This window comes from Peromyscus leucopus, chromosome X (assembly GCF_004664715.2).
Source record: "Peromyscus leucopus breed LL Stock chromosome X, UCI_PerLeu_2.1, whole genome shotgun sequence".
NCBI classification, from domain to species: domain Eukaryota; kingdom Metazoa; phylum Chordata; class Mammalia; order Rodentia; family Cricetidae; genus Peromyscus; species Peromyscus leucopus.
This window is the reverse complement of record NC_051083.1, coordinates 55,935,684-55,960,981: the sequence shown is the minus strand read 5'-3', so window position 1 is coordinate 55,960,981 and position 25,298 is coordinate 55,935,684. Positions and strand designations below refer to the sequence as shown.

The following is a 25,298-nucleotide window of genomic DNA, read 5'->3' as shown; positions in this document are numbered from 1 at the left end:
GTGCCATTTGGCAGATACAAGCAGTCACTGTTTATCTACAGTGTACAAAATAACAAGTTTCATTATATTTTCATATATACAGTTGGATTTTGCTCATGCTCACTATCCCACTACGCTCCTTCTCTCCCACTCATTTTTTCAGACTAAGTCACATCAGAGACTCATATGCAGTTGTAAGAAATAACAAAGAGGGGCTGGAGATGGCTCAGTAGGTCTAGAGTACTTGTTGCTCTCACAGGACACAGGTTCAGGACTCAATACCTACATGGCAGCTCACTCCCTTCTGTAACTTCAATTCCAGGGGATCTGACACACATTTCTGTTTCTAAGGGCAGCGGGCATGCACACGGTGCACAAATATACATGCAGGCAAAGCATTCATATATGTAAAACAAAGCAGAATTATCTTTCAGAAAAAGAAACAATGGCGGCACTAACTACATAGACACTTTACTCAGGTCCGTCTGGTGGTGGCATCCTATAAATGATCATGCATCACTGCCAAGATAAAAACATTGAGACAGTTAGGATCTTACAGGCACACCTACTTCTCACACAAGCTCTACTCTGCATATTTTCTACCCTGTTCCTTTTTTTTGCTTATTTATTTACTTGTTTGTTTCTTTATTTAAGGAAAGTCTGAAACTCATTGTGTAACCCAGGCTGACCTCCCCCAGATAAACATTATTGTGTATAATATTGCCGTTGTTAGAATGCTGTAGCCCCGTGATCAGCTTTTCCACCTTGCTCCTAAACTACAGGAAACCACTAATCTATTCTTTACTTTTGTAGCACTGTCATTCCTAGAATGGAGAACTTTTCAAAATATAAAAGTGTGAAACAGTAATTTGAAACGACACAAATGCAAGCCTGATAGATCCTTCACATCTATAATAGTTGTACTTGGAAGACAGGGGTAGGATTTCCATAAATGGGAGGCCAGCCTGGTCTACATAGTAAGTTCCAGGACAATCTGGGCTATGGTTTGAAAGCCTGTCTCAAACAAATGAACCAAAACAAACAAACAAAAAACCTCACTGCACTGTATTATCTTAGTTTTGGGGGCCAGTTTGCAGAGGTCATTAAAATTCCTTGGTTCCTACTCCCTCTTCAAAGCCAGCAACATTGCGTCTTCATTTAGGTCACCCTCTCCATCTTTTAAGGGGTCTTGTGACCACACTAGAATGATCTGGATATTACAGCATCATGTCTAATCTCTCTATCGCAAAACCCTTAACCTAACCACACTCATCTAGTCTTTTAAATTTATATTGCTCATTTCTTGATGTGGAATTAAGGCCTCATGAATGCTAGAAAAGCATTCTACCACTGAACTGCATCCTTAGTCCTCTTCTCTCCCTTTCCATTTTCCTTATTAGCACTCTTTGGTGAGCATACAAAGAAATGGGTTTCTTTATGGTATTTTTATTCATCAATATACTTCGTTTTTATTCATCCCCCCTCCTCCTGTACACCTTGACACCCTTGCCTGCATTCCTTCATTTCCTCAAATAGTCCTCCTTCCTTCCTTCCTTCCTTCCTTCCTTCCTTCCTTCCTTCCTTCCTTCCTTGCTTTCTTCTTTTTTTTTTTTTTTAAGAGCTCTTAGTAGTCGAGGATTGCCTAGAACTCATTCCGTAGCCCGGGCCTGTCAAGGGTGTGATGGCCATGCCTCCTGAGTAGCTGGGATTACAAATCTGTGCCACTGGGCCTTGTCCTTTTTGATCTGAGGATTTGTTTGTTTGTTTGTTTGTTCTATTTTTTGAGACAGTGTCAGAGAGCCCAAGCTGGCCTCAGACTCCATGCAGAACTGACAGTTTGCCTCAAAAGCTAAAACTTTTCCAATATTTGAAAAATTAGTCTCTAAAGTATTATATTTAGCAGACAAGTTACCAAAGGATTGTTGTGAGAATTTAAAATGTGGGTGTGATAAATTAATTTTCCTTCCAAATTTTTACTTCCCAAGACAGGAACAAGTGGGAATGTCAGAGCCAAGAAAGTTTAGAACGTTATCTGGACCTCAGTTTCTTCATCTACAATAGGAAGATAGCCATATCTAAGCTACAGAATTTACGTGCTTTATAAACTCCAAAGAATCACATGCTATATCAGCCTTCATTCAACATCTTCCACCATTTTCTATAACAAGACCCAAGATAGTTCCCCTGTCTTTTATTGGCAGTGCAGTAAAGGAAGGGAGGTAGGGAACAAGATGAGTCAGAAATCTTCCAGACAAGGAGGCAGAACGGGCTGACCCTCCCAGGGGTGTGCCAGAGATAAGGAGCCTAACCATGCTTGCTGGCACATGCCTGTAATCTCAGCACTGAGGAGACAAAAGCAAGAGAGCCTTGAAGTTAAGGCCAACCTGGGTTACATGGTCTCAAAGCTCCAATGCTCCAGTGCCAAGAAAGTCTAGGAGTATCACCTGGTTAATACAGGTCCCATAACCACACCAAACAACTGGGTTGTGAGCCTTAGCCTGTACCAGCTGATCTCTCTCTCCAACCCATCCCGGAAAACATGGCATGAAGTAGCACAAAAAGAACAGATCTGCCAGTTCTACCACACCTGTAACCTCAGGACCTCAGCTGGCTACTCTTGTTTCGGTGGTCTTTAAAGGCAATGCTTCCTATTAAAATGAGGATAATCACATTCCTCCTTCCACTAGAACTTAAATCAAAGTAAAATGAGATAAAAGATAGAAAGGGAGCCTGGAGACCAGAAACTACAATGAAATACGCAGAAAGAAAGACCGAGTCACAGTGAAGTCTTCCTAAATTTTATTGGCACTGAAATAGAACACAGATTGAGCATAAACCCCTCCAAAACAATTATTTAAAAAACAAAAATACACAAAAAAACCTGAATAAAAATTCTAACCTTCTCCCCAGTCTCTGTGGGGGGTGGGTTATTGCCCTTAATGCAGCTAGATTGCCCCCACAATTCCAGGTTTGAATTTAGCCAATATAGGGCAGCTCACCGAGTGTCAATATAATTCACAGCAATGCATATAAGATTCCCCAAGGTGAAGTAGAAGGGGCATGGGCTGAGGAAGGCTCTGGGCTAGGGATACTGCATGAAGGGACAATAAAGCCTCTGGGGGACTGAACCCTGGGGAAAAGGCAAACAGGAACAATAAAACCAAATATTAAGTACATTTTAAATGGATTGTATGACCTATAGTGACAGGCAAATCACTAATACTGAAGTCTTCTTACATATTGTTTTTGGCAAAATATCATTTTCTAATATAGTATATACTTCCCAGACATGGGGTTGGGGTAGTAAAAATAATGAAGCTAAAATAATCCTGTCCCAAGACTAGTATCTCTAATAGTGCATTAGCAAAAAAAAAAAAAAAAAAGTCAAAATCAATATCGAGTTAGATATCACTAGAATATATAATACTGGTAAAAATGAGAAGAGCACACTTGTGACACAGAGGAGGAAACAGCTGCTCCAAAGTGGAGAAAGGGGTGTGGGGGTGTGAAGGGACGAGACCAGAATAGCCAGCAGCTTTCCATATGTAGCTCCAAGGGACAGCATGACTAGGGATGAGACCTGGGTTAGAAGGTTGTCAGAAGCAGGGCCCACGCACCACTTTGGACTGGGTAAGATGAGGAAGGATTACCGGGAGCCTGAAAGACAAGGGCTACTCTTCCTTGTCATAATGTGTGTCTGTGAAGCAGGAACAGTGGGCCGATTAGCTCTGGGGTCAGGGAAAGAGGAGTCTAGAACTCCTGGCAGGGAAAACACCAACGCCAGGCATAAACATTTCTCCCTCTGTGGCAAGAGCTTCAAATGCCACTGGCTGGGTTTAGGGGTATTCATCCTCTCTGTCCTAGCTGGAAGAGATCTAGAGACTGGAGAGGACAGGGACAGATTTGGAGATGGAACCAGGAACATGAACTAACATGGGGGTAGCCCTACCCATGGCCCTAACTTGATAGAAGAAAGGTTCCCGAGATGCACAGTGGCAAGAGGCTTTCCAGGTTGTTAGAATGCACTGTTTCCTTCATCCCTTTATTCCTCCATGATTAGAAACTGGGTCCCTAAACACAGGGACAAGGCTTATTGGGACTGAATTTGTAATAGGCCCAATATGGGAGGTAGAAGAAATCATTGCAAAGCCTAAATAACTCTAAAAGGGATGGACATTTAAGAGGCCAAATCCTAGCTCAGTTGACATACTAAATGATTGAATCAAGGCCTTAATTCTGTCCCTAAACCACACAACACCCTAACTTTGCAAATCATAGGATTCAGAAGAAAAAGGCAAGGGATGGGAGCTAGCTATCAACCTATTTCACACTTGAGTCCCAGAGGAAAACAGTAAGTGTGGGTGGGGAGTGCTTGTCCAATCAAAAGGAGTGAGCCTCTGAGGAGTGGCAGTATGATCTATTCTAGAAAGCTAGGTTGACTATGACAGAGAAGGAGAAGGAGACTCCATTGGCACCATAGTGGGCCATTTGTTTGCCCAGGGATCTGAGTGGGGAGACTGAAGGGCTAAATTTGGTCCCATGGCTATACTGAATGCTTGGCATGGCTCCAAGGCTTTTCTAGTTAGTGGCTCCAGCACAGTGTTAGTCAGGCAAAACTATAGGAGTGTGGGGACAAGGAAGAAGGAGGAGGGGCGCCTAAAAGCTGAATGCCCACTACATGGACTCAAACTCATCAATACGCTGTTTGGTATTGCCCTGCCGGATTTGGCGCAGCGTCTTGTATTTGTCTCGTCCCAGTCGCATGTTCTCAGCATGGATCATGTCATTGGCAGTCTTCTTGGACTCATCTCGGGCATTGGCCAGCTCTGAAGTAAGGGCCTGTGAGGATGCAAGAGGTCAGGTGTCAATGGCTTCCTCTCATTTCAGTTCCACGTCTTTGATCAGATTTCTCTTCTTTTTTATTTTTTTCTCCTCTTTCCAACCCACATAAACCATATGCACATGCACACTCACCAGCGCCACATACACACAGTGTAGGATGGATTAATGATGGCTATCTCTTGAGAATAGAACAATCAGAATAATATTCCAAATATTCAAGTCGTAATTTAGTTAGCTAGATATTTTCTGAATATAAGAAGGGAGCAGGAAGTAGAAGGGAGCTAAATGACATGCTCTCGGGTGTGATTAGTAAGAGAAACTGTCTTCCCGTCAAGTTTCCATAGTCCTAGACTCCTATTCATCACTGGCACAGACTACAGCTTGGACACCCTGGTTCTAAAGGTCATTAGCTATTAAGTCATTACGCAGTCTCCTTGACCTGTTGGCCCTGCCTGGATACCTTAAGATGCTTCTGCACACGCTCATTCTTCTCTGCCTCAGTGGTACGTTCCTCTTCACTGCGGTCCTTGGCCATAGCATCAGCCCGCAGGTCAGCACTGGCCTCTGCCCCATTCTCATCCTGTTCATCCTGTTCATTCTCAGCAGGCTCTGCCACGTGAGGGGTACTCATGGCAGTCTTCAGCTCAGCACGAGTCTTCTCCAAGTCCTCCTGTACCATTTGGGCCTGTGACAGAAACAGAAGGACTGGCAGTCAGATCAGGTAACTGGTGGTAACCTAACTACACCTAGAAAGACATGTCTAGTAAGAGACCAGTTAGAACAAATGGTTTTATTAGCTTGATCCTGAGACTTTTTTTTTAAGTGACAATAAGAGTGATTGTATCAACTTCCCACGGGTATTGGGGAATTCTAAAGTACTTGAGAAACCTTTGAGCACATTCTCCCATAAAAACTGTAAAAAAAAAAGGGGGGGTTGTCTAAAAAGCAGGGCTTCTAAATCTAAGTAATGTAAGAATTGGAATATACACATATAGCACACTCTTTCCCACAATGCTTTGCTCTGGATTCTGTGTTTTACCTTTTGCTGCCATTCCACAGCTTCGCTCTCCTTCTTCTTCCGGGCCATCTCCAACTGAGAGATCCGTGATGTCAGCTCTGCCATTTCTGAAGCCTATAAGCACATTAGAAGCCTGTAAGGGCTTGACATTGGGGTTTTCAGAGGCCAGATGTCTGGAACCCCGGTTCCTCTGTGGACCTGGCAGGTAATTGGCTGTTCCATTTCTTGTTGCCCTAAGGACTCTTAACCGAATTACTCCACCCTTTACTTTATACCTTCATGAGTCACAGCTCCCCTCCTGGACTACAGGCCTCCTAAAGGCAGACAATTGGTCATCTCTGCCCCTCTTCTTTCCCTCGTCCCCTCTTAATGTTGCCAAATGTACATGCAGTGAGGCCTCAGCAAAGCTTTGAAGTCAGTGCCTGAAGTAGCAAATGCTTCACTGCTGTTTTAGGACTCCACCAAGACTGCTACCAGAACAAATACATACTAATATCATAAGGCAATTTATACAATGGGAAAAGTTTATACATCTGCTTATCCCTTGAGCAAATTCCTCATGGCATCTTTTTCCTGAGAGATACTAGTACACCAATACTACAAGAGAAGGGACTATATTAAGGAAATTTGGCCCTAGATGCTTAACTTCCAAGTCACAGAACCCTAGTTTTGTACATGATGTCAGGGAGGGAATCTTTCCGACAGAGACAGAAAGGGTTGGAATCCTTCATCAAACACAGCTGTAACCTTTGACAAGTCTCTCAGCCTCCATGATTCTCAAGTTCCTTGTCTAGTCACATTATTCTGTATAGGGCTACTGAGGAAAGAAACAAGAAAGCAAGGAAAGAAGAAATGTGGCTAAAGCAACATGTGATAGATATACTCTTCCTTTTCCTTCCTTAGGTTACGGGATCAGACTACTATTTAAGAAAGTAAATAAGCCGGGCGGTGGTACACAGAGAAACCCTGTCTCAAAAAGATTAAAAAAAAAAAGCAAGAAAGTAAATAAAATTCCATGACTATCATGACTATGGAAGACTGTGGGTTGTACTAATGACACTTTAGATTGCTTTTGAATGAACTCTTAGAGACCTTTGACATACAAACAAGCTAGAAAGACTCCATTACACAGGCAAAGGAATTTATAAACCCATAGGGAGCCAAACAAGAAAAAAACGCAGGCACACAACCCCAGCCCAGGATGTCACTTTACCAGCTGTTCCTGGGTCTTCTTCTGGTCCCGAGAAGCCTGCAGCAGGGCCTCCTTGGCTTCTTCAGCTTCTTGGCGCTCCTTAGCCAGTTTTTCAGCCTCACTCTGGGCCCGTTTCCGTTCTTGCTCAAGTTCTAGGGCCCTGCGGGTCTGTTCTTCCAGTTCTAATAGAAAAGGAGAAAATCGATGGAGGGCTTTCAGATGCAGATGGCCTACTAACTTGCTTCCTGGGAAATTTCCCCTTCATAGCACAATAGTTCCAAGAACTTTTCTTGATAAATTCCTGATCTACTCCGTGGCCACACCTGGCATAAGTCTTGTTCTGCAGTTCAGGGAAAAGGTTCTAGGGAAACTCAGCCTCCGCCATGACTCCAAGCCTCACCTTGCTGAGCCTTCTTAGTCTGCTCCTCGATCTGCTTCAGCTTCTCCATCAGCTCTTCCTTCTCCCGTTCAATCTTCTCCTTCTCTTTCTCTGCAAGCTCACGCTTCTTCTTCTCGTTTTCCAGCAGAGCCCTAGAAAAGCAAAGGAAGGATGTTAGCAGGCTACCAAGGCTGGATGGAATCTGGAGGAATTCCAGGACCTGCGTCTGTTAGTCCCCACCCTCCCAACATAAGGCAGAACTTGAGAACAAGGAACACTCTCCATTTCATCCATAATCTAGCCACCACATCATGGCCCTGCATAGATTTCCAAGCTCAGTCCATTTACCTGGAATTCGTGAGACCTAAACAGGAATGCTGGTACTGCAGGCAACCAACTAGATTAGATGGCTTTGCTCTTGTTCTCAACCTTCCATCTGGAAAATGATTTACTAACTTTTGCACTCTGCCTCGTAGCTTTATAGCAAGGTGAATTTGCCTTTTGTGCTTCAAGTCTACAGCTAGGGCTAACTTTGCTTGCCTTAAACCCTAGCTTCAGGTTCCCTTTTCCCAGATTTTGTTGCAGATATAGAATACGTATTTGCTTTTTCTGACCTTGCTACCTATTTAAAGAAACATTTTTAAAAGACTTTATTAATTTTTATTTTATGTGTGTTTTTCCTGTGTGTATATAAATGCACAACATGCATGCAGTATCCACAGAATCTAGAAGGTACCATATCCCCTAGAAGTAGAGTTAGATGGTTGAAAGCTGCCATGTGGGTGCCGGGAACCAAACCTGGGTTTTCTGCAAGAGCAGCAAATGCTCTTAACTGCTGAGCCACACTCCACCCACTAGGAAGCATACTAAGACCTTGGCTACATGTCTTCACTCTTAGACCTTTCAGAACACTTGGCACACACACTTTTTCATAGTACTTTTCACTATTGCATATGCTAAGCAATTTGTTTATTTTATCTGTCTTCTCCTACTAGAATGATAAGTGGTGGTGATGCACGCCTTTAATTCCAGCACTTGGGAGGCAGGGGCAGGCAGATCTCTAAGTTCAAGGCCAGCATGGTCTACACAGTGAGTTCTAGGATAACCAGTGCTACACAGAGAAACACTTGTCTTTAAAAAAAAAATTCTCCTACAAGAATGACAGCTTCATAAGATGAGGAATGTTTCACCATTTTTTCACTGCTCAATAAATATTTAAGGGAATGAATGGCATAGCTTTTGTACCTCAAGACTATGTAAGCAAGACAGTGTGAGCATATACGTGTATGTATTTCCTTCATTCTCTTTCTTGCTAGATTGTGAGGTCCTACAGAATATGTTCTAGTTCGGTCAACTGCTCCCCAAATCTTGGCAATTTTTTCTCTTAATAAATGAGAACTCTGGGCTGTCGAAATAGCTCAGTGATAGAGTACCTACCTGACATTCACAGGACTTTGAGTCCAAACCTGTGTTGAGGGGGAAAGTCAAACTTAGTTGTGTGTGTGTGTGTGTGTGTGTGTGTGTGTGTGTGTGTGTGTGTGTGACACAAACAGATACACATACAAAACATACACATGTACATATATATATACATATATACATATGCATACACACACATAATTAAGATTGACACACAAATATATATCTATATGTATTAGAACCAGGTTCTGCTCATTTTCATTATTTAAGACAGGGTCTTACTATTTATTCCTGACTGGCCTTGAACTTGCAGGACCTTTGTGGAAGTATAAACGTCTATAGCCACTTTGGAAACCAATATGGTGGTTTCTCAGAAAATTGGGAATTGATCTACCTCCAGACCCAGCTATACCACTCTTGGGCATATACCCAAAGGATGCTCCATCCTATCACAAGGACACTTGCTTAACTATGTTCATAGCAGCTTTATTCATAGTAGCCAGAACCTGGAAACAACGTAGATGTCCTTCAACTAAAGAATGGATAAAGAAAATGTGGTATATTTACACAATGGAATATTACTTAGCTGTTTAGGAGCACTCAAGGGGGTATGCTTGGATCTCCCTGGGAAGAGGAAATAGAACAGATTTCTCAGGTAGACTGGGGGTGGGTGAGGAGGCGATTGAGGGGGAAGAGTACTGGAAGAGGTTCTTCCCTCCTGTAACCCCTGAAAGCCTACACTTCTGATGCCTGTTTTTAAGAAATAAAACTGATCTGAAACTGAATACATGAGGTTTCCTCCCCTCCACAGCTCACAAGTCCTGGTCTTGGGCTGATTTGACACCCTAAGCAGTCTAGGAACCTCTTAGCAAGTTCCTTACCACAGCAGTCATCCTAACTCCAACACTCTAGCACCTACCGCTCCATCTGCTTCTGGTGCTTCTCCTCCCGGGCCTGTGCCTTCATCTGCTGAACCTCAATGGTGTCAGGCTTACGCCGACGCATGTACAGCTCATGATTCCCCATGCACAGGGCCAAGATCCTCTTGTTAATCCGAAGCCGGGGAGCATAGAACACAAAGTCCTAGAGGGAAATCAGCAGTTGAGTCTTTAGGGCTGACAAGATGGCTCACATAAGTCCTCGAGCAAACACATACATGCACATACATACCAGTAATAAAATAATAAATTTTTAAAAATTTCAACTTTTGAGGAAAGGGTGAAAGTGACCTTCTGGCTTCTGTAAAGCTAAAGTCAAAAGTACTGGAAAGACTGTGCAATCCAATCATTTGCATTCCAGTGGGAATACTAGTTACCAGAGTAAGAAAATGATTTTTCCAGAGTCAGTTGTCAGTGTACTGGCAGACTAGAGACTAGAACCCATGATTCTTATCTTAGACACTGGTGCTCTTTTCTCCAATTCTGGACATGAAATGCAGCCAGGGGCCAGCAAGATGCATGGCTCAGGAAGTAAAGGTGCCTGGACCAAGCCCGAAAACAGCATAGAGAAAGAAAACCAATTCTAGGAAGCCGTCCTCTGAACTCCACATGTGCATCATGGAATGCTTATCCTTCCACCCCTCCACACAAAATAAACATGGAAAACTGAAAAAGAAATCTTTTTAATAAAGCACCCCAAAATACTTCATCAGAAGTGTCTTTTTCTGCTACAGTATTTTGCTGTGGGATGTTCTGTATGTCCTGTGGGAGCCCGTTCTTGGGTTCCTCGTGGCTTTACCCAGCAGGTCCACATAGAGGATGATTAGGACCACGGGCTTGAGTGCAGGTGTTTGAAATGGTCTGCACTTGGCTATGTTGTGGGATGGTCTGTATGTCAAGTTGCTCTGATTGGTCAATAAATAAAACCTGATTGGCCCGTGGCTAGGCACGAAATATAGGCGGGACTAACAGAGAGGAGAAAAGAAAGAACAGGAAGGCAGAAGGAGTCACTGCCAGCCCCCACCCTGACAAGCAGCATGAAAAGATGACGGTAAGCCACGAGCCCCATGGCAAGGTATAGATTTATAGAAATGGATTAATTTAAGCTATAAGAACAGTTAGCAAGAAGCCTGCCACGGCCATACAGTTTGTAAGCAATATAAGTCTCTGTGTTTACTTGATTGGGTCTAAGCGGCTGTGGGACTGGTGGGTGACAAAGATTTGTCCTGACTGTGGGCAAGGCAGGAAAATTTTAGCTATAGTATTTTTTTTTTCAGTTTTCAAAGTAAGTTTATTATTGATTCCCAGGTGGGAGCTTAAGAGGGCCATGACCTCTGGTTAAGCCAATATGGAAGTCAGCCCCATGGTGGGGAAGCAGCCACATGGCAGGGAGAGCTTTACACCAAGTGTGAAAAGGCCCAAAGCCCCAGAGAAAGCATACTTAGTTTCTGGTCAGCATTTGACACAAAACCACCAGCAAGAAGAAAAGGGAGGAGTTATGTTTTTCTGTGTCAGGATACAGTAAGATAAGCACATCCAACAGAACCTCATGGCAACCAATAGGAACTAAACTATGGGGTAGGAACTCAGGGAAGGAAAAGTACACTGTCTCAGCAAAGAGATAAGTATTCCTACTACTTCTTTACCTTAGCTTAAGGTGACTGATTGGCCCGACTGGATCAACTCTTAAGGGAGCAGACAATGTCATGTGTCTCTACCTAGACGTCTAACTAAAGTTCTCAAATGAATGAAAAAGGGCCTCCTATAAGATAAGTAATACACTAGTCAATAGGTACATCATGGGTGTCTAAACCGTTTCTATAATCTCTGAAAAGTGTGTTCTAGTTATAAGAAAGCAAGATATAAGTGCACAAATATCTGAATTTCTTAAATAGCAAATATCTTGATTGCTACTTGTTTAAAAAAGCCTTTGATTTCACCTGGCTTTTTATTTTATGGAGAACTACATACATGAGCACTTTACCTCCATCACGCCAACCTAATTGTGTGCCTCCCCAAAATTCATGATCTCTTTTTAATTATTATCACATACTAAATAAACAAATTAAATGTAATAATAAAAAGGCACATTTTAGAGGATATGGTAATACACGTATATAATTCTAGCACTGAGGGACTGAAGCCTGAGGGTTACTTTAAGTTATAGCCAGGCTGGGCTAAAGTGAAACTTTGTCTTAAAAACTGATGGGTAAAGAAATACGTATAAAGTAAATATTTAATCTTCTTTTATAAAACATTCTACAAGGTAAATTTGGAATGTCACCTTTGGATTTGAACTGGCTCTGCCTTTTTTCCACAACTAACCATGAGCCAAGTACACGTGAAGAGTCCATTTGTGGGACTCAGGACGGTGGGGTAATGGCAGGGCAGCAGCATGTAAGACTGTCTGTAGCGCTGGGCGTTGGTGGCGCACGCCTTTAATCCCAGCACTTGGGAGGCAGAGCCAGGTGGATCTCTGTGAGTTCGAGGCCAGCCTGGTCTCCAAAGCGAATTCCAGGAAAGGCGCAAAGCTACACAGAGAAACCCAGTCTCGAAAAACCAAAAAAAAAAAAAAAAAAAAAAAAAAAAAAGACTGCCTGTAGCTAGCTCACCTCACTCATGAAGGGGGTTGGATAATAGGAACCAAATAAAGGATAGCGCCTGACATTTCTCAGCATCAACTTCCTCCTACATTTTGCTTTCCATTTGTGCCTTCTTGTTCAGTTGTGTACAAGTTTTACACCACAGAAAATGGAGAGACAGACAAATCCAACAGCGTGTTTGTCCTCAAAATTATTGAAGCCTTGGCCAAAACCCGGCATGCACAGTCAGGAGGAGGAGTCACTCACCGGAGCTTTTTTGTCAATAGGCTTGATGACAAACTTCTTATCGTTGAAGGAGATATTCCTGATTTCGCTCCAAGGGAAGCCAATCTTAGGAGTCAGTCTGTAGAAACACAGGCCGACAACATCGTGACAGAGACAAAGCCAGAAGGAAACGGATCTAATACCTTCTCCAGCACCAATCCCACTCTATCCCCTACCACAACTTCTCCCTTGAGGAGAAGGAGCTACTGTCAACTCGGCTACTGGGATTCCTTATTGCCCTTTGCTTTGTTCCATTTGGGGTTGGAGCAAATACCTTGTAAGAACCTTCCAGAGGATCTGCAATACTATTTCACTGAAAACCTTCTATACAAAATCCTAACTTTGGGAAGATAGAATGAACTCTAAGATTCGGGCGGTAAATGGAACAATAATCTAATGATTTCATCCTTACCAAGAGCAGACCAAGGTGGGGAGGTGGAAATAAACAAGAAAGACAGCACTACAGCAAGACTTCTAGGCCAAAAGTCAATCGTAACATGAGACTTGAACTTTATGAACCTTCACAAGATAGACTCTAGGTCAGCACTGTCCAAAAATTATAAGGGTCACATTTATAAATTTCCTAGTAGCTATAGGAAAATGGATAAAAAGGAAATATGATGACCTAATTGTAAAGGCTTGATTAACTCTACAGATCCTAATACTATCATTTAAGCATATAAATCAACATTTAGAACAACTGAAAAAATGCCTCCATAAGGTCCAGCTATAGGGCATTCTTTTAATTAGTGAGCAAGGATCCACCCCTTTGTGGATGATGTCATCCTTGGGCTGGTGGTCCAGGGTTCTATAAGAAAGCAGGCTGAGCAAGCCATGGGGAGTAAGTTAGTAAGCAGCACTTCTTCATGGCCATTGCATCAGCTCCTGCCTCTGGGTTCCTGCCCTGCTTGAATACCTGCCCTCACTGTTTCTAACGATGAACAGCTATATGGAACTGTGAGTCAAATAAACCCTTTCCTCCCCAAGTTGGTTTTGGTCATGGTGTTTCATCAGAAAAATGGCAGCCCTAAACTAAGACAGCCGTGAATTAACTATGTAGCCAAGGCTGGCCTTGAACTCCCGATTCCTGCTGCCTATACTTCCTGAGTGGTAGGATAACAGGCATGCACCACCATCCCAAGCATAATTTAGATAGTAAATGTCTCCCAAAAACTCATTTGTTGAAGGCTAGGTTCCCAGTTAATGGTATTATTAGTAGTGGCAGAAGTTTGTGAATGGGGCCTGGATGGAGGAAGTAGGTTATTGGGGGCATGCCCTCAAAGGAAATATTGGGAGTCCAGTCCCTTCCTCTTTCATTGTCTATTTCTCAGCAACTACATGCTCTCCACAAGGAAATTCTACCTCAGTACAGGCCCAAAGCCACTGCATCAAGTAAATGCAGACTGGAAACTCTAAAAGCACAAGCCAAAATATCTTTCCTCCTTTAAGATGATTTCTCCCAGGAATTCTGTTACAGGTATAGAAAGATGGTTAGTACACTTTTTTCTCTCATAGTAGTTCTTCAAAGTGTGGTATGTAGTTTATATTTATTACACATCTCAGCTGTAATGACATTTCAAATGTTCAATAGTCACATGTGGCTAGCGACTACCATAATAATAGTACAACTCTAGTCAATATAGGATTATGGAAGCTATACAAACATCTTTGCTGGACTTAATTGGGTAGAAAAATAATTGAGGTGGGATTCAAATGGTATAGTCTTGCTCTGTGGTTAGGGATGATACATGTGTTTAATAGTGATCCAAATAACTCATAGAAGTCTGAGGTATACCTGTCATTCTGCTCATAGATGTTGAGTCCCAAGGCATCCACACCCAGCCATAGCTCTGAGCCTTTCTTGTTCTTGATGCTGAAATAGTTCACACCATACATCTCCAGGTCTTGAGCAATCTTGAGATATTCCAGGACAGCATCCTCCCTAGATGATGAAGAACAGGAGACAGGGATTGTCACAAAGTATAGAGCTCCCATATCAGACCCAGCAACATAAAAAAGCCAGCTTGATCTGTGTTTCTGACAACGATCTTGCTAGTAGGATTGAGAAATAGAACATAAGCAAATGATGAGTAACAAGAATACACACGATTTCTGTTCAACAAAAACTGCTGCCAGAAACCTAAATAATAAGGAGAGGCTGTCCCTTGTCTTCTGGAGTATTAGCAGAAGCTATGTGCTCTCGCTCTCTCTCTCTCTCTCTCTCTCTCTCTCTCTCTCTCTCTCTCTCTCTCTCCTTTGCATTGTGACATCCTCTTATAGAAATGCATTCCTGGCTGGGCGTTGGTGGCGCACGCCTTTAATCCCAGCACTTGGGAGGCAGAGGCAGGCGGATCTCTGTGAGTTCGAGGCCAGCCTGGGCTACCAAGTGAGCTCCAGGAAAGGCGCAAAGCTACACAGAGAAACCCTGTCTCAAAAAACCAAAAAAAAAAAAAAAAAAAAAAAAAAGAGATGCATTCCTAGCAGAATTTAGATGGAGTGCTAATGGTAAAATGAGATTAGTTCCTCAACCTTTAAATTCTTTTACAATATTTAAAGAGCTCCTTTCCAATTTTATTTTAGGGGTGGAATCACTAGGTAGCCCAGAAACTTCCTTGAGATCCTGATTTTTCCTTCCTTCTCATTGCTGTCAAAACTGTTTAGTATGTAGGGAGTGATGGAACATGCCTGTAATCCCAGCACCACCTGTAATTCCAGCACTTGGAAGGTAGCCGAAAGAGGATTGGGTGTTCAAGATCAGCCTAAACTACATGCTGAAAACATTTCTCAAAAACCTTCTGGGGCTGGCAAGATGGCTCAGTTGGTCAGAGCATTGACCAGCAAGTCTGACAATCTGAGTTCAGTTACTGGGACCTACATGGGAGGGTAGAAGAAGAAAATACACTCCCAAAAGTTGCCTCTGACCTGCATATATGCACCCCCAGCATGAAGCTACAGTACATAGGCGTGCACCCCCCCCATACACACAAGCATGCGTGCATGCACTCGCACCCACACATGAGAGAGAGAGCCTGCATGTGTGCGTCACACAAAATATATACAAATGTAATAATTTAAAAATCATAACTTAGATCTGAGTTTGTAAGATAGTTCTGTGAGTCAATGTGCTTGACATACAACCTGACCACCTGAATTCAATATTTAAAACCCATGATGGGGAGAGAGCGAACTACTGAAGGTTGTTCTCTGACCTCCAGACACTCACTGTGACACATACCCACATTCACACAACGTGTATCACGCACACACAGACACCACGCAAAATAATAAACAAAAAAGTGAAGTCCTGATTTGATAATTAATGATCTTTTCAAGTTACAGTCCTTTGCATTAAAATTTGGCTCTTACGAATTTTAAAAAAGCTTAAAACTAAATCACAGTCTCATAATGATTTAAGTTTGCCTTCTATAGTGAAGTGCCAAACTCATCCCTCTCTCCCGCTCTTAAAATCCACCCATGTCCCTAATCACTTGCCGCTTCTCTGTAGACCCCAGCCGCATTCTCCCTGCAAGGCCAGTGAGGCTCACAGCTGGCAGGGTAGGCTTACCTGAGCATGCCCCGGTGTTCCTCGTGCCACACCTGGATCCGCTCTTCCCACTGGTCCTTGTTGAGCTTGTGCTGCTCCAAGACTCTAGAAAGACAGTGAGTGGTCAAAAAACTACAGACCACAGGCAGGAGGCAAGGGAAGCTCACTCAGCTCTCTACAGAGTTGATGCAAATGTGAAGAGAGCCCAGTGAGGTATTGCTGGATTCCTACTGAACTCCCACTGGAGCAGCCATAAGGAACTTCCTAAAAGAAGAGCTCCATCTGAGACGGGGATTCATCTGTTTGTTTGTTTGTTTGTTTGTTCATTCGTTCGAAACAGGGTCTCTCTATTATGTAGCTCTGGCTATCCTGAAACTGATTATGTAGACCAGGCTGGCCTCAAACTCAGAGAGCTCCACCTGCCTCTGACTCCTAAGTGTTGGGATTAAAGGCCAGGCCCTCTTTGTTCCTTTAACAGCAAAGCTAATAATGTGCTGCATCTCTAAACTCAACAATAATACATCAGGAGTCTGTGTTGAGGGGCTAACAGTAGAGATAGGCAGGAATATTCTCTCCTACAACCCCTTGGGGCCAACAGTTGGTGTTTCTAAAACAGCTTTGGATACAGGGAAGGGATGTAGTCTCAAACTACTCTGAAGGAAACCAAAAGACCTGACCCATAATTCTACCAGAGTGTTAAACAGGAGCTGCTGTAAATATGCTAATCATGGGACATCATGGCACTGACCACAAAAGTTTCCTAGGGCACAATGACTATCCCACCGCTCCATTTCCACTCGGGACCCCAGAATCAGGCTTGCTTAGCTTCTCTTCTCCTGCTCTAATCCAAAAGCCTATGGAAATTAATGGCCATCTGATGCAAAATGAAACAAAACCTTCAAGGTTAAAAAAAAGAGTCAAGACACTGGGGGTTCAGGTCAGTTCCGCCTCAAATGTGGGAGATGAGGCAGATCAGAGCGAGTCCCTCTGTATCTCTCTTTCTTGAGCCAGAAAATAAGGAAACCGCTTGCCTTGTTTATTTGGCATTGTCATGATGCTAAAACAAATATATTAAGTGTTTAAGAGCTTTCTCCTTTGAAGTTTACAAAATCAGAAAACTAAGTAGAATGGAACCCGTGGCTTGCATAATTTTCTCCCTCTCTCTCCTGTGAATTTCTAAAATAAAATCTCATCAGTGGAAAAGAAATGGAAACGGGGGAGGACAAAACAAATCAACTCATCTTTGGTTCTACGTAAGCACCTATCTCCAGGGTAATGAAGCTTTGAAATCAGGGACAGAAAGGGGAAAACCGCTTCTTGAGGACCGGAAATACAATAGGCTATAATACTATATGCAAATGTGCCTCTCTGAGCAGCACAGCAGTCTTTAGACAAAACCTAGTAGAAAGAAACTTATCTGGCAACCCACACAAATTGGGGATTGGGGATTAGCCAGCTTTTGGTGGCCACCCACTACCCACTTTAACCAGGTCAGAGGAGACCAAGGCACCAGCTCACCTCTGGGGCAGCAACTTATCTCCAGCCAGGTAGCCAGACTTGTGCACTTCCTTGTTGAAGTCGCCATACTTTGACTGGACGGCATAGGAGGCCAACAGCACCGCAGTTTCCGGTGGGCAATAAATGTCATCATTGAGAATGCCCTCCTTCACTTGCAGAAAGAACAGGCGCTGGGTGATATCCTGGATCAGTTCCTCAGACACATCCTCTGGGTAGAACTTGGCCCGGAACTTGAAAAGCAGCGGACTCTCCTTCCGCACATCCTGTGCAGTCACCTAGGAGGAACAAGGAGATTAGGTAGGCTCTCAAACTATGGATTGTTGTGATGGGAGAGTGTTTGTAAGGTGCTGGGAGAGCACTGAGAGATTTTAAGTTCAGGTAATCTCCCGAGGCAGGGAGGCCACTCTCCTCGTAATTTAAAACAAAACTAGCCGGGCGTTGGTGGCACAAGCCTTTAATCCCAGCACTCAGGAGGCAGAGCCAGGCGGATCTCTGTGAGTTCGAGGCCAGCCTGGGCTACCAAGTGAGCGCCAGGAAAGGCGCAAAGCTACACAGAGAAACCCTGTCTCAAAAAACCAAAAAAAAAAAAAAAAACCTAAACTAAACTAAAACTAAAACACAGAAGTATTACTTTCACTGGGGAATCTTATATACATTTTTTCCTCTTGGAAATTTTCTTCTTAAAATTTCTAATACACACTGATGACAGAAACTACCATTACCTGACAATATAGCTTAATAATTTCAAATTCTGAGGGTAGATTTAAGAATACCCCTCTTTTTAAAGCTTTTTTTTTTTTTTGTAAACCTTACTGTATTTTATATTTTTTGTTTGTGAGTGCTGTGTCAAGTGCATCCATGCACCTATGTTGGCCAGAAGAGAGCATTAGATCCCCTAGAAGTGTAGTTACAGGCATGTGTGAACTGCTATGTCAGTACTGGGAACTGAACCCAGATCCTCTGGAAAAGAGTCAGTGCTCTTAACAGCTGAGCCATCCATCTCTCCTGCCCCTAAAGCTCCTCTTGGAAGTCTTCTCCTATGTTATAAACTATTGGAGAAGAGCAAATCTGGTTGAAGCCACAGAATTGTCTAGGTTAGACCATTATCATATGACCTTCTAAAGCCTAGAAATGGCTCCTAATTTGCTCAGCAAAATGGCCACTGTTGGGGCCAGCAGCATGACTCAGAAGGTAAATGCACTTGCTTCCAAAGCTGGTGACCTCATTTAGGTTTTAGGGAACAACAAAGTAGAAGAAAGAACCAACATGTTTACCATGGCATACATGCACGCACACATACACATGCACAGACATAGTAAATAAATGTAATTTTACAAAGTCTCCATTCTTTAATAAAACAAGATCTCTGAAGCAGAAGTGAGACACACACCTCTAGATACAATCAGCAAAATGAGCCACAGCACAGTATTGAGACCTGTAGGGTCAAAGTCAACCAGTTTGGGTATGGAGAGGGAAGTCTGCCAGGTGTCTGCAGATACTACTTGGGGCAGTGTTTGGGCTCTTTCTTAATCCTACAGACCTCGAGAAAGGGATTTACACCTTAAACCCCTCAAAGCTTTGGTCCACAACAAGTCTAAATTAAGGAATCATCTCCACTCCTTTTGGTGTGCCCTTCTTGCTCAGAAGTCAAAGTTGAAACACAACAACTTTCCCTGCCTATATTTTGATGATAGTAACCAGGAGCAAGAAGATCAGATGTTCACGGTCACCATCTGCTACATATGGAGCTTGAGACCAGCCTCCAAGAATCCCTCTCTCAAAATAAAAAAGGAGGATGGGAATCAAGGAAGCTGAAGAACCAACCATGCAGACAGATGAGAAAACACTTTTTGTGTACAGACAGAGCAATCCTACACAAGCATGGAAATCTTTGTCTGAATTAGGACAGCTGGCTGAGTGTGGTCATTCCCCTCCACATAACTTTTTAAACTAAACACTCTAAACACTGTTTCCTTTGTTGTTTTGTTCAATATATTACTGATTAAGTATCTCAGGTTTGCTAGCTGGTGCATGTCATTAGCTGGAACAACTTCTGACAGAGCAGTAAGTGATTACCTTCTTATTGAGTTTCAGCCAAGTAGAGAAAGCTTTTGTGTCCTGGTACTGCAGACCAAAGAACCAAACTTCCCTCAAGCCAATTGTTTTCACCACCTGGAAAAGACAAAACAATCACTGGTTTAATATCTATCCTGTGCCAGGAATTAAAGAACATAAAAGTGAAGCATCTTAATCCACCCTTAAAGGGTTTAAGGTACTGCTAGTCTGGAAAGAAAATATACTTAAAGCAGCAGTCAAGAAGTGATGTCTATTGGCAGTTGATGGCTTCTAGAACAGTAAGAGTCCATTTTCTTCAGAGATGTGGCCTTTAGCAGGTTTCCATACTCCAGTGAATGGCTCTATACCTATGGCCACACTGGGAAGACTAATTAGACTCTGTGGGTTAAAAAATGAGTACATGAAGTTGGGAGGGAGAGGGTCTGAAAGCAGCTGGAGAAAGGTGAACACAATGAAAATGTATTGTATACATGCATGAAATTCTTAAATAATTAAGAAAAATGTATTTTAAAATCAATTAATGTCATACAAGGAATCTAGATTTTTTTTTAAGAACATGGAAGTAGAATGGGAACTATTTAAGAAAAGGACAAGGACCAATGGATGAAAGGAGGGTCATTATGATCAAAATATAATACATGTATATGAAAATGTGACAAAGCCATTGTTTTTATAATTAACGTATGCTTAATGCACAATTAAAAAAAGAAAAAAGAAAGGACTGATATCAGCTTCTTTCCCCACTAAGTACTACTGTGAACACTAGCACACACCAATAACCTTACATCCATTATCATCTTCAATTCTCAAAAGAGCCCTACGACAGAAGTCCAGTAATGCCCACTTTACAGACAGTAATACTAAAAGTCCAGAAATGAAATTATATGCCCAAGGTGCAGACAGTAAGTAACCAAGTCAAGATTTAAAATATGGGTTTAAATAGATTAAAATAGGGTTTCTCTGTGTAGTTTTGGTGCTTGTCCTGGATCTCACTCTGTAGACCAGGCTGGCCTCGAACTCACAGAGATCCACCTGCCTTTGCCTCCTGAGTGCTGGGATTAAAGGCATGCACCACCACCACCCGGCTTATGTCATACTTTTAAATCACGGCAATTCTCATACTTTCTGCCACTGCCTCCCTTCTCCTACAATGCTATATAGCTGTCTGCTCCTAGAACGGATTAGAGACTGCAGACAAAGATTCTTGGGTTAACCCTTATTATATCCTTCTGGGGTACTCTCATATATTGTCCTTTGCCATTTTTGTTTTTCTATTTATTATAAAGGAGGCTATTGCATTGGGTATGGCAATGCATGCCTGTAATCCCAGCTCTCAAGAGGAGGCAGAGGCAGGGAGATCAGAAGCTCAATGTCAGCATCCTTGGTTACACAGAGAGGCTGAGCCTACTTTGGGCTACATGAGATCCTGTGCCAAAAGGGGAGGCATGGGCTGTGCTTAATATCAGCACTCAGGAAGCAGAGGCAGGCTGGTCTCTGGTCTCTGTGACTTCAAGACCAGCCTTGTCTACATGGCATGTTCCACGTCAGCCAGAGCTACATATAGAATGTCTGTCTCAAATTAACCAAGGAAGCATGTTTAACAAGGCACAGATGAAGAAACAGAAAAGGTGCAGAGATGCAGCTGGAGTGGTGCAGAGTCCCTATGTCCCTCCAGGAACTTCCACCTGTCCAGCTGTCTAGAATCTCCCCACCTTAGGCCTTCAGGTTTTTATGAAAGAATTACATCATTATAATTGACAGTCATTAATGTCATCAATTCAAATTTCACAGCTGTCCTTTATATTTAGAAGGTGGAAGTGATGTCAATATCTAAGACGAAGTTTCAATTGGAATGCCCCAAGAAAGAACACTTGAGAAGACAAGTTGGGGAGCATAGTATATGAATACCCATTACCCCAAAGCTATACTGTTCCTGGGTACTGTTCCTTAAGTATTTGTGGCCAACCTTTGTCCTATGAAGAAGCTCAAGGGTCTGTATTGCCCAGTGCCCTTAAACTGAACGGAGGACAGGAAATGGAGGCCTGCAAGGACAAAACAGATGGAGTCTATACTCAGGCCCTGACACTAGCATGTTGATGGACCAGTTGTAGGCTGCACACTAGCATGTTCAAGACTAGGGATAGCCACACTAAAGCTGAGCCACATCACACAGTCCCCACCTTTTACTTGGCGTATAAAAGGATGGAAATAAAACTTTAGATGAGTAGAAAATCTATAAGACTTAACTAGAGATAAAAACAAGGACCCAGAGTTGCCAATGTTCTTTCTAGTAAACAAATCAATACATTTGCCCACCTCACACAACAACCACTCTGAGAAGAAACCATGTTCTAAGATATCACACTTTCTCTTTATAGTTTGATGTCACATATCAGGAAATATGAACAAATATCTTCTTTCTGTAATTTGCAGCCAGTATATTTCTTTTGTTGATTCCAACTGCCTCATTATCTAACTGGGAGGACAATTGTTAAATGATATCACATGTAGGGATGTGTATGGGAAGATTTTTTTAAGCTCTTTCTTGTCCTGTATTTAACATAGGACCCAACTAATAATTCTGATTTTTCTGTGCAGTTTCAGAATTATAACTGAAATGCAACTGGTGGGAAGAAGAAAAGTTCCATAAACATTCAGATCCTAGAGAGATTAAAAGACCCACTGAAGGTAGTATAGACCATAGGGCTAACATGCTTAAAAGGAGTGGGGCATAAAAGGAACAGAACTGGTAAAGCAACAATTGGCTTTTACCTAAACCAAGAAGCCAGTTGTGGCAGCTCACAAAACCTAAGACTGAAGGGGATTTTGATATGAATACTGCCTCTTCTTTTGTGAGCATAGGGAAATCAACGCGATATGAATTTTCCACTTCCTTAAGCTCTTGAGCTTGGAGAGATGAGCAGTCTCTCAACCTATGCTGAAGTTCCAAAGTGAGGATACGGGAGGAAGGAAATACAGTCTGAAGTCAGAACTGATATTGAAAAAGAACAAAGACAATAGAGATGACCTGTGACTACAGGCTACAAGGAAATCTCCAATTAAGGGCCATGGCGTGATGGGGGCCATTTGATTGGGCAACTCCTGGCTCCATTTCCAATTCCAAGAACAAGGAAATTGGGCCGAAAATTACTCACTTCCAATTTTTATGGTAGCCAAGACCTCTATTTCAGGTGGGGCAGGGCTTGAGGGAGGAAAGACCCTGTTTTTCAAATTAGAGAGAAGTATCTAGCTCTTTGTTCTAGGAACAAACCTTTGTGGAACCAGTGAGTAGAGTGTTTATAATGCTGAGAAATGGCTCCTTCCCCAGGGGAAAAATATTTGCTCCCTTTGGTACCAGACACCCCGCTCATATGACCTAAGCTAGTATTCCTCAAAGCTGCCCTTAAGAAACCCTTAAGCAGTAGAACACAGTGAATGACTATACCAAAGAGGCCTAGGGGTATGGTGGAATTGAGAGGTGCACTAAAAAAATCATGAATCAAGATGAGTGGGAAGCTATTCCAATAAACACATTTTGGGTGAACAAGAAAACCAAAACAAAGAAACCTAGAGACTGTGAATTCTGTTCTGTACTCTGCACTATTTCCCCAAACAGACTGTGGAGAGTAAACCGGATTAACACAGTATAAGCTAGTAAACTGATGTTCAGTGATGTGCCTATTAAATTCCTTTCAAATGACATGTGCATCCCCATATACAAGTACTGCTCTCGGCTGTGGTCAGTGCAGCCATGAGCTCACAGCAGCTGTGATTAGCTACATAAGATTTGAGCGAACAACCAACCTGTCGTGGAAAGGGCTTTGTGATGGCACACCCATCCCTGAAGATCTACAGGCAGTTATTGGTGGATACTCATGCTTCTGTAAATGGCCCTAAAGAAACTCACTGGTAGAGGTGAGGGGCAGACATGAAAGTAGAAGAGAGACTAGTTGGGAAGAGGAAAAAGATTGGCAGGAATGGGAATCGGGACTAGTGGGAGTAAGGGAGGAGTGGATATATCAAAATCCATTAAGTATATTTATTGAAAATGCCATACTAGCTGGGCATGGTGGTGCACACCTTTAACCCTAGAACTCAGGAGGGAGACAGGTGAGTCTCTGAGTTTGAGGCTAGCCTAGTCTATAGAGCAAGTTCCAGGACAGCCAGGGCTGCTACTACTACACAGAAAAACCCTGTCTCGAAAAATAACAACAACAAAAAAGAAAAACCAATTATTATGTGTAATTTATAGATGGTGATAAAGAAAAAAAACTACAAAGAAAGAAAACTGAACTTTAATAAAAGGAAGAGATTTGCCAGTAAAAAAAATCATTGCTAATTTCTAGGAGTTTCAGGGCGTAAGACAGAATTCTATTTATCTCTTTTTTTTTCCACTTGTAGAAGTCAATTCATGTACTATCTGCATCTATCTGAGTAACAAATCAATGACATCATGAGCCATCTCAGAAGCCCAGAGCTGCATCATAAGCAAGGCCAGAGCCGTAAGAAAAATATAGCATGAGAAATTATGTGCAAAATTGCATCAATGCCCAGACATATGAGGTGCACGAAGATTCTAACACAGGCTTGGCAGCAGCTGCATCACCACCCCCCTAAAAGCAAATCGATGTTTAACTGGAAAATCTGTAAGATGCTGCCACAACCTCTGCTTCTTCTGCTCCACATAGCTTGTGCTCCAGTGAGCATCTTCTTCACAGAACAGACGCTACTCAGCTGCGTTTCTGTTTAGGGAGTAGGCTAAAGAAAGGGAGCCCACACTGGGTATAGTTGACAGAAGGCACTGGGCAAAAGTAGACTCTACTATCCAGGTTCAAGTTTAAGCTATACCACTCCTTATAGCTATGTGACCTTAAGCAGAACTTTCCCCCTCACTAAGCCTCAATTCGCCATCTGTAGAATGGGGATACTACTAATATTAGTGGCATAAGAGATGTTAATCATCCTATAAAATAAAACCAGAAAAAAAGAAGTCCTAATGCAAAGTCAGCCAGTCATAAGTACTTTACTGAGCCAGAAAGCTTTGTGATTTTTAGGGTTCCTTCAACTGAACTCCCAGGACATTCCACATACATTTGGCTCTTAAAAAGATCAATTATTAGAATGGCTGAGAAACCAGGCAGGATCTCCATATACATATAAATACATATGTGCAATTGCAATTAGTGGGGAAAAAAAAGGAGACCTGTGAATCTGAAGGAGAGCAGGGAGGGATATATGGGAGAGTTTGGAGGGAGGAAAGGGAAAGGAGAAATGTTGTAATTATATTAGAATCTCAAAGGGCAAAACCAACGTTATTCACAGTGGTAGCCCTGCCACCTAGTGGCTCCTACAAAATTCAAGATGAAGTCATTTGAAGAAGCTGCCTTAAGAGATTAAAGCAAGCAAGTACAGCATGCCTGAAGCAAAATGTGTTCTTTCTCTTTCCTGGCAGCCAGCACACTCACAAACAGAGGTAAGTAAGTGGGAGCAACTGTGGGCCCCGTTCCCATTTCCCACCAGGCCCTG

At 42.5% G+C, this 25,298-nt stretch overlaps 1 protein-coding gene and 1 non-coding gene across 2 annotated transcripts in view; one reads left to right on the top strand and one right to left on the bottom strand.

The window, feature by feature from the left end:
• Nucleotides 1-2,755: 2,755 nt before the first annotated feature.
• Nucleotides 2,756-25,298, bottom strand: part of Msn (moesin) — a 74,590-nt gene continuing 52,047 nt past the window's right edge. The window contains exons 3-13 of the mRNA XM_028888864.2: nucleotides 19,773-19,868; nucleotides 17,697-17,971; nucleotides 16,200-16,283; nucleotides 14,430-14,576; nucleotides 12,617-12,713; nucleotides 9,749-9,912; nucleotides 7,432-7,562; nucleotides 7,053-7,213; nucleotides 5,861-5,953; nucleotides 5,282-5,506; nucleotides 2,756-4,818 (exon numbers count right to left, since the gene is read on the bottom strand). Coding sequence (XP_028744697.1) covers nucleotides 4,654-4,818; nucleotides 5,282-5,506; nucleotides 5,861-5,953; nucleotides 7,053-7,213; nucleotides 7,432-7,562; nucleotides 9,749-9,912; nucleotides 12,617-12,713; nucleotides 14,430-14,576; nucleotides 16,200-16,283; nucleotides 17,697-17,971; nucleotides 19,773-19,868 — 1,638 coding nt within the window. The 3' untranslated portion in view covers nucleotides 2,756-4,653. The remainder of the gene's footprint in view (nucleotides 4,819-5,281; nucleotides 5,507-5,860; nucleotides 5,954-7,052; nucleotides 7,214-7,431; nucleotides 7,563-9,748; nucleotides 9,913-12,616; nucleotides 12,714-14,429; nucleotides 14,577-16,199; nucleotides 16,284-17,696; nucleotides 17,972-19,772; nucleotides 19,869-25,298) is intronic.
• On the top strand, nucleotides 19,500-19,638 carry LOC114706504. Its single transcript, XR_003736538.1, has one exon.